Below are 13,064 nucleotides of genomic sequence, written 5' to 3'. Positions count from 1 at the left end.
TTAGTTACCACATCACACAGATAACTCCATTCTTTCCTAAGACCCAACCTTCTAATTTCACTTAATTCAGAGGTAGTAAGTGCATAGCCCATAGAGTTTAGCATGTTAACAATATCAATGTCTGTGTGTGGGGTAGTAACAATATTATCAGGAATTCTAAAGCATGTTTTGACAATATCACTGTTAATGCAAACTGCTTACCTTTAAGAGTGAAAGTGATGGTCTTGTTAGTTGAGTTGTACACTGTAGTTGTCCATATCTCCTCTACAACCTCACAGTAGATAGTGGGAATTCCAGCATAGCATAGTTGAGTTTACAGCCTTTCACAAAATCCATCATTTTGTGGTAACTTCTAGACTGTTGAATCTCCTTGTTCACTAGAGCTGTGAAGTTGTTCTTTTCATAGATGTACCCAGTTTGAGACATGATTTTGACGACTGGTGCCATTGTTAGAGATTAAATTTTTTAGAGAGAGTGATTGCTTTTGAGAAGAAAGAAGTTAGAACAATTGAAAATTGAGAGTGATAAAATAGAATAAAAGTGACTTTAGCTTTTATACTATCTCAGAATTAAACTGACAAAATAATAATAAAATAAAGTGACCAATAAAAATTGCCCAAAATAGCCGTTTAAAAATGAATAACTGTCAAAATTCTTTCACTTATCTGTCGTGTCATGCTTACAAAGTGTAAGTATACTCGATGGATAATGTTCAGAAATTTAATGGCTAGGATTGAGACAATTCGACGGAAGAAGAAAAAACAGTTTTCCGTCGAGTTATAAAATACTCCAGAAAAATAATTGATTTTTATTAATAATTAATATATCGACATATGATCAAACTCGATGGATAATGAGCATCCGTCGGGATGTAAATTTTGACTTAGCCAAAATTTCATTCAAAGCAGAAAAATTAATTAAATTTCTGGCTGCATTACAACTTGCAAAATATCTGAAATAATTCAAGAATAATTAAGCATACCTAACTCACTTACCAACCTTGAAAAGGTGGATTCATCAAGTGGCTTGGTGAATATGTCTACAAGCTGCTTTTCACTTGGAACAAAATGAAGTTCCACAATACCATTCATCACATGTTCCCTTATAAAGTGGTACTTGATGTCTATGTGCTTTGTTCTTGATTGCTGCACTGGATTTTCAGTGATGGCAATTGCACTTGTGTTATCACAAAAATGGGAATTCTATCCACTTGTAGACCATAGTCCAACAATTGGTTTTTCATCGACAAATTTTGTGCACAGCAACTACCAGCTGCAATATATTCAGCTTCAGTTGTAGAAGTAGAAACTGAATTTTGCTTTTTACTGAACCAGGACACAAGCTTGTTCCCTAGAAATTGACAGGTTCATGTTGTACTTTTTCTGTCTATTCTACAACCTGCATAATCTGCATCTGAATAACCAGTTAGGTCAAAACCAGAATCTCTAGGGTACCAAATGCCAAGTTTTGGTGTTCCCTTGAAATATCTGAAAATTCTCTTAATAGCTACTAAGTGAGATTCTCTAGGATCAGCCTGAATCTAGCACAAAGACAAGTAGCAAATATTATATTTGGCCTACTAGCTGTTAAGTACAGAAGTGAGCCAACCATGCCCCTATAGCTTGAAATATCCACAAACTTTTCAGTAGTGTTTAATTCAAGCTTAGTTGCAGTGGCCATGGGAGTTTTTGCAGATGTGCAATCCATTAGTTCAAACTTCATTAAAAGATTATGAATGTATTTAGTTTGACTAGTGAATATTCCATCACTAACTTTCTTAACTTGTAAACCAAGAAAGTAAGTTAGTTCTCCCATCATGCTCATTTCATACTTACTTTGCATCAATTTGGCAAACTTTTTGCAAAGTTTTTCATCTGTAGAGCCAAAATAATATCATCTACATAAATTTGAACAAGTATACTAGAGCCATTAACATTTCTAAAGAATAAAGTTTTATCAAGTACCTCTTGTGAAGTGGTTTTCCAAAAGAAACTTTGATAAAGTGTCATACCAGGCTCTAGGTGCTTGCTTCAGTCCATAAAGTGCTTTCAAAAGATAGAAGACATGATTTGGGAAATTTGGAACTTCAAAACCAGGAGGCTGACTAACATAGACTTCCTCCTCCAAATCTCCATTCAGAAAAGCACTTTTGACATGCATTTGATAGACCTTGAAATTGGCATGAGCTGCATAGGCTAAGAAAATTCTAATGGCTTCAAGTCTTGCAACAGGAGCAAAAGTTTCATCAAAATCTATTCCTTCTTGTTGACAATAGCCCTTAGCAACCAATCTAGCTTTTTTCCTTACTACTATGCCATTTTCATCCATCTTGTTTCTGAATACCCATTTGGTGTCAATTGGATTCTTTCCTTTGGGTTTGGGTACCAGCTTCCATACCTTGTTCCTTTCAAATTGGTTTAGCTCCTCCTACATAGCTAAAATCCAATCAGGATTCAACAAAGCTTCTTATACCTTCTTTGGTTCTTCCTTAGATAGGAACTGCTGTATAGACATTCTTCTTGAGTTTCTCTCCTTGTTTGAACTCTAGAAGATGTATTACCAATGATGAGCAAAAAAGGGTGATCTTTAGTCCATTTTCTTTGTTGAAGTAGATTAGCTCTAGATGAAGAGGCCTCATTATTGTCTTGATGTGTGACTGAGTTTTGATTAATAGAAACTCCCGCTGAGTTTGTGAATCTTTGATTTGAGAAAGGGGAGCTTTCTGTAAGTGATCTATAATGACTTTCAACTTCTCTTAATGACCCGACGGATAGTGCACTTTGTGTTCTGACGGATGAAGTTGATTGTCTCCCAACGGATAAAACAGATTGTCTCCCGACAGATGAAGCATTTTGCAACTCGACAGATGTTGAATTATGTGCTTCAATAGTTGTAGATTTTTCTGCATTATTCTTATTCACTGTTTCTTGATCACTTTCATCACTGTCATCACTAACCATTTCCACATTATCAAACTTGAGGCTTTCATGAGAATCTTCATCATGCAGTCCTTCAATATTTTTATCATCAAACACAACATGTATTAATTCTATAACAATGATGGTTCTAAGATTGTAGACTCTATATACTTTGCCCATAGCATATCCAACAAAATTCCTTCATCTTCTTTAGCATCAAACTTCCCATATTGATCAGTTTGATTCCTCAAGATAAAACATTTGCAGCCAAAGACATGAAGAAAATTTAGAGTTCGTTTCTTGTTCTTGAACAATTGGTAGGGTGTCATACACTTTATTTGATTAATCAAGGAAATATTCTGAGTGTAGCAGGCAGTATTCACAGCTTCAGCCCAAAAATATGTTGGTAACTTTGATTCTTCAAGCATTGTCCTTGCAACTTCAATAAGAGATCTGTTCTTTCTTTCCACTACTCCATTTTGTTATGGAGTTCTTGCTGCAGAAAACTCATGCATTATCCCATTTTCTTCACAGAATGATCTCATCACAGAATTCTTGAACTCAGTTCCATTATCACTCCTGATTCTTCTTACTTTAAAATCAGGATGATTGTTGACTTACCTTATGTGATTGATAGTGATTTCACTAGCTTCATCTTTAGACTTTAGGAAATATGTCCAAGAGAACTTTGAGAAATCATCTACAATTACTAGGCAAAATCTTTTTCGTGAAATGGACAACACATTGACTGGTCCAAATAAATCCATGTGTAGCAATTGCAAAGGTTCTTCAATTGTTGAATCAAGCTTCCTTACGAATGATGCTTTAATCTACTTTCCCTTTTGACAGGCATCACACAATCCATCCTTAGAAAACTCCACTTGAGGAATGCCTCTAACCAGTTCTTTCTTGACAAGCTCATTCATGGTCTTGAAGTTTAGATGGGACAGCTTCTTGTGCCATAGCCAACTTTCATCTTGACTTGCTTTACTGAGAAGACAAGTGACAGATTCTGCATTAGATGAATTGAAGTCAGCTAGATACACATTTCCTTTTCTCACTCCAGGGAGAACCACTTTAATTGCTTCTTTTGTTTGTCACAACATAGGCTTCTGAATTGAAGGTTACTGAATTGCCCTTATCACAAAGCTGGCTAATGCTCAACAAATTATGCTTGAGACCATCCACTAGGGCAACCTCTTCAATGATGACATTGGTCTTTTGAAATCAAGCCATATCCCACAGTATAACCCTTACTATCATCTCCAAAAGTAATACTTGCGCCAGCTCTCTCCTTGAACCCTGTGAGCAGGGTTGAATCTCCAGTCATGTGCCTTGAACAACCACTATCCAGGTACCAAAGATTCTTTCTGTTTCCCTGCACACATTAAAATCAAATCAAGTTGATTTTGGTACCCTTGTTAGCTTTCTTCTTTGGTTTCTTAGATTTGATCTCATTTGACTTGGGAATTCTGATTCATCCTTAGTCATTTGAGTTGGACCTTTGAAACCAGTCATTAGAACAGAATTATCATGCACATTTTGATTAACAGGAAATGGCATGCTATTTGCAAACATGTTATTCCAGTAAGACATGCTAATGGCATTTGTGGCATACTAAATGCAGCATAATAAGGATTAGGTGCAAATGGCATGTTAGCAAATTTGTGCATTCATATTCTGAGCAGACATAGCATTCATAGGCATCGAAAGATGGTATTCATGTTGGGAAAAGAAGAGGGTACAAATATAGGAGTAGGCATGGCAAGTTTACAATTAACAGATAAAATTATTAACACTACCATACATAATTAACACAGATTTTTCTTGGAGCATACTTATCAGGTGTGTAGTTGTTATGTTTGTTAATCCCTACTTTCCCATTTCTATTGTTTTTCTTTTTGGTTGTTGTTTTAACCTCAATCTTTTCTAATCTGTCATTCAATTGCTTGATGGACAGATGACCAACATTAACTTTCTTCTCCTTCTTCACTTGACTTGATTCTCCAGAAACAAAGTTTTTGGAAACTGATCCATATTTTTTCATTATAACTTGGCAAGCTTAGCTTTGCTCACTGGTTTGCTCACAGGGCGACGGATGTGGCCTCTTTGTCACTCGACGGATAATCCTTTTGATTAACGACGGATGATTCTCAATCATCGTCGAGTCCCAATCTGGTAGCAATCCTTCAACCAAACTGGATTCCAGCTTCTCCTTACTCTTTTTCCAGGCTTGCATCACAAAAGGACTCAATACCTTGAACTTTAGTGATTTGAGCATGAACATCTCTGGATGATTTCCATGCCTTAATCACTTCCTGTTCTCGTTCAAGCTGATTCTTTAAAATCTATTATTTCTTCAAGGACTCAGTTAATTCATCCTTAGCAATCTTACACTCAATTCTCAATTTTTCAAATTCAATAAACTGAGAACTCTAGCACATTATTCCTTTCACTTAAAAACAAATTGTTTTCTTTAATTTTAGCATTTCCTTAGTGAGGGACTTAAGTGTAACACACAAGTGATATAATTCTATAGACATGTCATTGATTTCATCATTACACTCAGATTTAGATAAATGAGCTAGGTTAATTGGTGATTACCTGATTACTTGAAGAACTTGTTTCTATTTCTTTAGACTTGGCCATCAGGCTAGATTGACATAGCTTACATCCTCATCTTCATCCAATCCCATCAGCTGCCCAGTCATTTTCCTGTATAATGAAAGCCCTTTCCTTTTACTTGAGCAACTCAAATATTTATGTTTGTAATCAACAGGCTCAAACTACTTTTTGTTGAAATCTGAGTTTGTACACTCACTGGTAAAATGCCCTGCCAAGCCACATTTGAAATATTTAAATTTGGATTTATCCATCATGTTTCTACTTTGCTTGGCTGCTTCAAAGTTCTTTTTGAACTTGAGCTTGGCAAATCTTCTGGAAAGGAATTCTAAATGCTCATCAGTATCATCCATGCCATCTTGGCTCAAATGGCCTTCATTTTCAGCTACCAGCCCTTTTCCTTTATTCTCACAGACCTTTGAAGTAGAATCAACAGCTTCTACCTTCATCTCTTTCTCTTTCTCTAACTCAGCAACGAGTGTTATGGACCCTCCTTTCTTCCTTCCTTTCTCCATCCTCTCATCTTACTCTATTTAAAGCTCATAAGTCTTCAGGATACCATACAGTCTCTCCAAGGTAAATTCCTCGTAATCCTGAGAATTTCTCAATGAGACTGTCATTGGTTTCCACTCCTTTGGAAAAGATCTAAGGAACTTGAGGTTTGAGTCTTTTATCTGATAGACTCTTCCATGCAACTTCAGAGCATTTAGTATTTTTTGAAACCTAGTAAATATATCAGTGAGAGACTCACTATCTTCACAATGGAAGTGCTCATATTGTTGAATCAGTAGCTGCATCTTATTCTCCCTTACTTGCTCAGTACCATCATAAATAATCTGGATAGTGTCCCAAACTTCCTTGGTTGTTTTGCAGTTAATGATAATATCAAACATATCACCATCAACTCCATTGAACAATATATTCATGGCCTTCTTGTCTTTCCTGACTTGCTCAATATCAGGATCTGAATTCATGCCTAGGCTTGGGAACAGATGGTTCATTGCATGTTGCAGCTCTGATTGGTACATGAGGACCTCTCTCTATGCAATCCACATAGGCCTCATCTTGAGAAAAGAAGATGTAGATGCCATTTTCACCTTCCAGTGGTGATAATTGTCTTTATCCAGAAAAGGAATTTTAACTCCAACATCTTTCTTGTTCATCTTGCTGTTTGTTGTGATCTTTACACTCTTTGTACTTCAAGAGCTTGCTCTGATACCAATTGTTATTCCCTAACAATACAACAAGAATTACAGAGGGGGGGTGAAATGTAATTCTAGCTTCTTTTCGAGATTTATAAAATGTTCTAAATCAATATATTTATATATAAGTGTTTTGATTTAAAAAGTGCGGAATAAGGAATTAAGTTAATCAAACACAAAATAATAAAAACACAAGTCTTTAAAACTTTCTAGTGGATTTGAATGTACCCACCATATATATACATATATATATATATATCGTTTGAGAACTCTGTGAAGCTCAATTGGTTCACAACTGCTTTACAAGTGAACAACCAAACTACAGAGAAATTCTAACAATTATAGCTTTTTCTATTTCTCTTCTAAATGTGTTTGCTTAGTTGCTTGTTCTACTAGCTACACTGGTTTATATATCACCAAGTTTACATGGAATAAGACAGGATAATAAAACAAAACCTATCAAGTCTAACTCCATGCTGCTTCATTACTCTATTCCAGCATCTTTGAAAATCTTCATTACTTGCATAGAAATGGTAACACTTTTTTGTTCTCAATTTCCTGCTAAATAGGCTGCCACATTCCTTTTGCAAACATCCAATGCATGTGACTGTGTTGTCACTGTCAACAGATATTTGAATTGATCATCCGTCGGGTACATTCTTGTTATCCGTCGGGTAGCTTGTTGATCATCCATCAGGTAGCTTTGTTGATCATCCGTCGGGTAGCTATTTGACACTTGACTCCATTTCACTTATGCAGAATTACAAGACATCTTATATTTACAATTAATCAACATATTCTGCATATCTACTAGTAGTCAACATGACTCATATGCTACTATAGAATCTACATAAAGTTGTTTGCAGAAATGTGCTACAATACTTATTATTACATAAGTTACTCACTCGATGGATATCAAATCATCATTAGTCGGGACTATATTGAATCATCCGGCGGGACTATATTTGATCATCCGTCTTCGAGTGCTACAAATTCACTAAGTTAGATCTACTAATGTGTTTTGTATGATTTATCATCAAGTTCACAACATATTCCTAACAGCCTTGCCAATAGTTTCCATTTCTATAGGGTCCGATTTATAGCGAATGGCCCTGAGTATACTTTCAAAAAATTTGGCGAGGAAACGGTTGCTGAAATGGAGGAGTTCAAGAAGGAGTTTGCTAATGAGATTTGGGAGAAGAGGGTTGAGCTCGTCCTGGAGGAGGAAGAGAGCGCGCCCACAGATGATCCTACTAGGGACGCGCCTTAAGTCGACCCAACAGTCCCTCTTCAATCAGTTCCACCAACCAACGATGCTCAGGGCGTGCCCTGAGCTCCTTTTAATTTGTCTTAACTTAATCCCTTAATACTCTAAGGTGTCAGCCCTCTTTTAATGCTGTGCAAAGTTGTAAGACTATTTACTTTTGATGTTGGTTTTCTAGAACTGCTTTTATTATAACAATCGTATGTTTTTCATATTTTAATTTCCTTTTGAAAATATATAGGGCATCCTTATTATTAGGATGCACCTTTTTACTTGTCATTGTAGGATTGAAGATAAACCTGCACTATCATTACAGTAAGGTTTACCAACTACCCTTGTATAAAACTTTAGTTGAAAATTTCTAAGATAAATTTGTCAAGGCACTCCTACCATTAGGGCACGCCTTGTAGGTGCTGACTTTTATTTTATTTACCTGCAAAAAATGCTTTTCTTGCTCCACTTTTATGAATTTTCCAAGTAAATATGGCGGAGATACTTCCATATACAGGGCGCATCCTGTCAGGGCGCGCCTATAAGAAACATCAAACTACTGACTAAAATATTTTTATATTGAAGGCGTGCCTGCTTGACCATGACACATCTTGAAATATTCACTTTGCTTTTTATGTTATAAGTTTGGAATATGCCTTTTGATCTCTTTGAGTTTTATTTTTTACAAACTTCATATTGTCCGGACGTCCCATGCTATGGGGCGCGTCCTCATTTTTATTTATACCATGACAAGTAGATTTATTGAGGCACCTCTATCCTTAGGGTGCGCCTGATGCATATTCTTACTACAATATTCTGGAAAACATATAATTGAATATCTTCCTCTTTTATTAATAATGCGCTCTGGTATAAAAATTTCACCAGTCCCATGGCTACTATGCTCTGTGGGGAAATTATTTGATATTAAATCCTTTAGCTAGTTCCAAGGTTCGTAGTTATATATAATACCCCCAGGCTATGAGGAATTTATTTGTTACTAGTCTATTACATAAAAATCAATCATAGAAGTGAGAGGGCCAAGGTCGCACCCTAATGATGATATTTTCGCAGGTGCTCTCCATTCTAAGCTCGAGAATGAGCTTGCCATCTAAATCTTCAAAGCGATAAGTCCCCTTTCAAAGTATAGCTTTGACCCTGTATGGTCCTTCCCAATTAGCTCCAAGCACTCAATGCTGATCTATATTAGTATTCGGCATGACTTTTTACAAAACAAGATCTCCCACCTTATATGGTACATACTTCACCTTCTTATTGAAATACCTTGCAATTCTCTGCTGATATGCAGCAAGTTTCAGCTGAGAATTCATTCTAGCTTCGTCCAACAAATCCAAGTGGAGCCTTTAATTGACCTCTGCATCTTCCTCAACAAACAAATCCCTTCATAATAATCCAACTCCCACTTCTACGAGAATCATAGCCTCATACTTGTAGGTTAGCATAAAAGGGGACTCGCCCGTAGTTGTCCTTGTAGTTGTGTTATAAGACCAAAGGACAATTGGCATATGCTCTAGCCAATCTCCTTTATTTTCCTCCAGCTTGGCCTTTAAAGTATGTTTAATGATCTTGTTTATGGTCTCCGTCTGGCTATTACTTTATGGGTGATAGGTTACAGCGAAATCTTTCTTGATGTTCAAGTCTTCGCAAAGCTTCCTCAACTCTTTATTGTCAAACTACTTCCCATTGTCAGATATTAGTCTATATGGAATACCAAATCTGCAGACTATAGAATTGAAGATAAATTCTTTGATTTTATTATCCATGATCATGGCCAATGGCATAGCTTCCGCCCACTTTGTAAAATAATCAACAGCCACCACGGCATACTTCACACCCCCCATTGGCCTTGGGAAGTTCTCCAATGAGATTAATTCTGTTGGTGAGACTGCGTAGCTATATGAACAGTTACGTGATAACTCAACACGAGAACAATACTAGAATAAGACAGGTTAATAATACTACGACTACACAAGAAATCACAAGAAATGAAGACAAGGCAAATACAAAGAATCAGAAGATTAGAAGAAGGCTTGAAGTCTGTTTACAAGTCACCGAAAGAAGTTCATTTATATGATCATGCCGCAGTGAAGAATAAAGGTTAAAGACTTTCAAGGTTTCATAAATGATGAAGATTCAGTGTATAGGTGCTACTAGAAGATTTCAGTGTATTGGCATTGATTGAAGATAGACAGTGTATGAATCATAGGAATCTGAAAAATTGAAGACATGGTATAGACAGGGGTTAAAGAAGACAGTTGCAGTATTGAAGCTATACCCACTGACAGCAGTTCATCTATATGTTTAAGCGTCGGTGAAGAACAGTGAATGAAGTATTCAAGATTGCAGTAGCAATGAAGATGTTGTCTAAAGTACTAGAAAGGATTCCAGTGAAAGTACATTTGTTTGTTGACAGTCAGTGTTCGAAGCGATAAAGTTGTTGCAAGCTTAAAAATATAATCAAGTCTATAATATGAAGACCTGAATCGGAGCTAGTCGTCTGTGAACCAGACCAGTTGCACTAGGCGTCAGTGTTTCATGAAAGGAATATGAGTATTATCATTAGAAGGATTGTTAAGTGAGGATTCGTATCTGGGAATATAGGTTTTATGATTCAGAAAAAGACTTAAGAGAGAAGACTTAAAGATGGGACAACTCAGGGAATGTAATGCTCTACAGAAACTAAGTCAAGGTGATCACTACCTTGTAGTAGGAGTCATCCTGATCAGTATATTGATCTTCAGAAGCAATATCCTGGATGTACAGTTCAATATTTCAGTACAGGAACTGATATTGACTTAGTGTGATACTCAGGGATCAAATGAGATCAAGAATAATTTTAGAAGTGCAGTTTTCATCCCTCTAGTCGCCATAGAGAATTGAGTTGAATTTTTCTTAGGAAAAATTCACTCTTGGTCGCCACAGAGCTTGTATTACCTTGGTCGCCACAGAAACCTCATCCACAACATTATTGATTAATTATTAATTAATTTATATGGTTTATTCAGAGCCACATATTTCAATTGATATAAAGTCTACACATCTGAAGCAGAAGATATCAGTTGTATTGTTCTGAGTTTTATCTTCTTCTCCGACAAGAGGAGATAAAATTAGCAGCAAAGATTTTCAGAGAAACTCAAGCTTTTTCTACATCCGTTTAACTTCTCACTGGAGTAACGTTATAATACCCGATTTAATTCTTGTATATTCATAGGGGCATTATAATCGTTACCCGGTAATTAAATCCTTAGACAAACAAAAGCTAGATCATTGTATAGGATTTGATTTGTAAATCTTTGTAGAAGCTAGGAACTTTGTTGTTCTTAGATTGTAGCAGGTTAATTTATTTACCGGAGTGTAGCAACACCCCTCACGGATTTATATATGAATATATACTTCCCTGAATATCTTGTGTTCCTCGTTTTATATTCCCAAACACTATTCACCTCAAGAACACGGAACCACTAACCGAGCACTAAATCTATATCCACTAAAGATTCGAAAGAATTTTTAATTTAGTGATTATCATATTCACCCCCCTTCTACGATAATTCAGGACCTAACAAATTCCCCACATGGTGAAAGGCCAAGGACTTACCAACGAAGTTATGGATATTGTTGGGACATTAGAATAATTAGCAAATCGTTGGCAACGGTCACACGCCCTAACAAACTTGAAAGCATCTTCTTTCATTGCTGGCCAATAATATCCCTGTCTAAGGAATTTTAATGCCAACGAACCACCCCTCGAGTGGTTTCCACATATATCTTCATGTATCTCTCTAAGAATATAATTTCTTTCTTCCAAATCTATACATCGTAAAAGCGGATGATTAAATCCTCTCTTATATAGCACCCCATCATACTCAACGTACTTCACAGCCTGATAACGAAGGCTTCGAGCCTGTAGTTTGTCTTCTGGAAAAGTCCATGTGCGGATATAGTTGTGAATAGGGGTCATCCAAGTCTCCAGCGGAACCTCTTGCATCTGAAACACACTCATCTCTGGAATACTTGGAATTTCCCGAATCCCCAAGGGAATTTATCCCAACAACACACTGTCCATCTATGAGCCCTTTTGCCAAGGCATCCGCATTGCCATTCTCTTCTCTTGGCACACCTTCCAGGTTGGCGCTTCTTAATTTTTGGAGTACACCTGCACACATCTCATGTATAACTCAGTTCGAGGGCCTCGGGCCTGGAACCCGCCATTAACATGATTTACTACCAACTCCGAGTCGCTCCGAGCTATCAAATTTATAATTCCCAACTCTAAGTCTATATTCAGACCATTAATCAGGGCTTCATATTCAGCATCATTGTTGGTGACATAAAACTTGAAGTGAATGACACTCATCAAGTGATGTCCTTCCAGGGTAACCAAAACAATCCCGACCCCTGCTCTATTATTATTCACAGCCCCGTCAACATGTAAAATCCACCAAGGGTGTGGGAACTCTTTTATCACTTGATTAGGGACATCCCCCTGTAAGGAAGGTTCTGCCAACACTATAGCCTTCTCATCCACTTCAGAATCAAACTCGAGTATGAAATCTGCCAATGCCTGCCCCTTAATTGTTGTGCAAGGAAAATATTCCAGATCGAACTGTCCCAATTCTACCACCCATTTTAGCATTCTTCCTGATGACTCTGGCTTATGCAAGATGTGCCTTAGAGGATACACGGTGCGGTCTTCTATTCGATGAGCTAAAAAGTATGGTCTTAGCTTTCGTGCTGCAAGGATGTGGGCGTATACTATTTTTTCTATGCTAGTGTATCTAGTCTCTGCATCTAACAATCTCCTACTCATATAGTACACTGGTGCATGTTGGCCCCCTTCCTCTCTTACCAAAGCTACACTGATGGATTATTCTGAGACTACCAAGTAGAGAATCAATGTCTCCCCATCTTTTGGCCTTGCCAACATAAGAGGATTCCTCAACTGCTCTTTAATTCTATGAAAATCTTCCTCACAGTCTGAAGTCCATACAAAATCCTTTCTCATGCCTTTAATCGCCTTAAAGAATTTCTTGCATCTATCTGAAGATTTTG

The 13,064-nt window shown here is 36.9% G+C and overlaps 2 protein-coding genes across 2 annotated transcripts; both read right to left on the bottom strand.

The window, feature by feature from the left end:
* Positions 1-10,694: 10,694 nt before the first annotated feature.
* Positions 10,695-12,015, bottom strand: LOC141660735 (uncharacterized). The gene is made up of 2 exons (XM_074467726.1): positions 11,611-12,015; positions 10,695-10,766 (listed from the first exon to the last, which is right to left on the bottom strand). Exons 1-2 carry the CDS (start codon positions 12,013-12,015, stop codon positions 10,695-10,697), a joined length of 477 nt encoding a protein of 158 aa, XP_074323827.1.
* Positions 12,016-12,150: 135 nt separating this feature from the next.
* Positions 12,151-12,822, bottom strand: LOC141660734 (uncharacterized). Its single transcript, XM_074467725.1, has one exon. It carries the CDS (start codon positions 12,820-12,822, stop codon positions 12,151-12,153), a length of 672 nt encoding a protein of 223 aa, XP_074323826.1.
* Between the last annotated feature and the right edge of the window lie 242 nt (positions 12,823-13,064).

Source organism: Apium graveolens, chromosome 5 (genome assembly GCF_009905375.1).
Source record: "Apium graveolens cultivar Ventura chromosome 5, ASM990537v1, whole genome shotgun sequence".
NCBI classification, from domain to species: Eukaryota; Viridiplantae; Streptophyta; class Magnoliopsida; order Apiales; family Apiaceae; genus Apium; species Apium graveolens.
The sequence above is the reverse complement of the archived record's forward strand: the minus strand, read 5'-3'. Positions and strand labels throughout refer to the sequence as shown.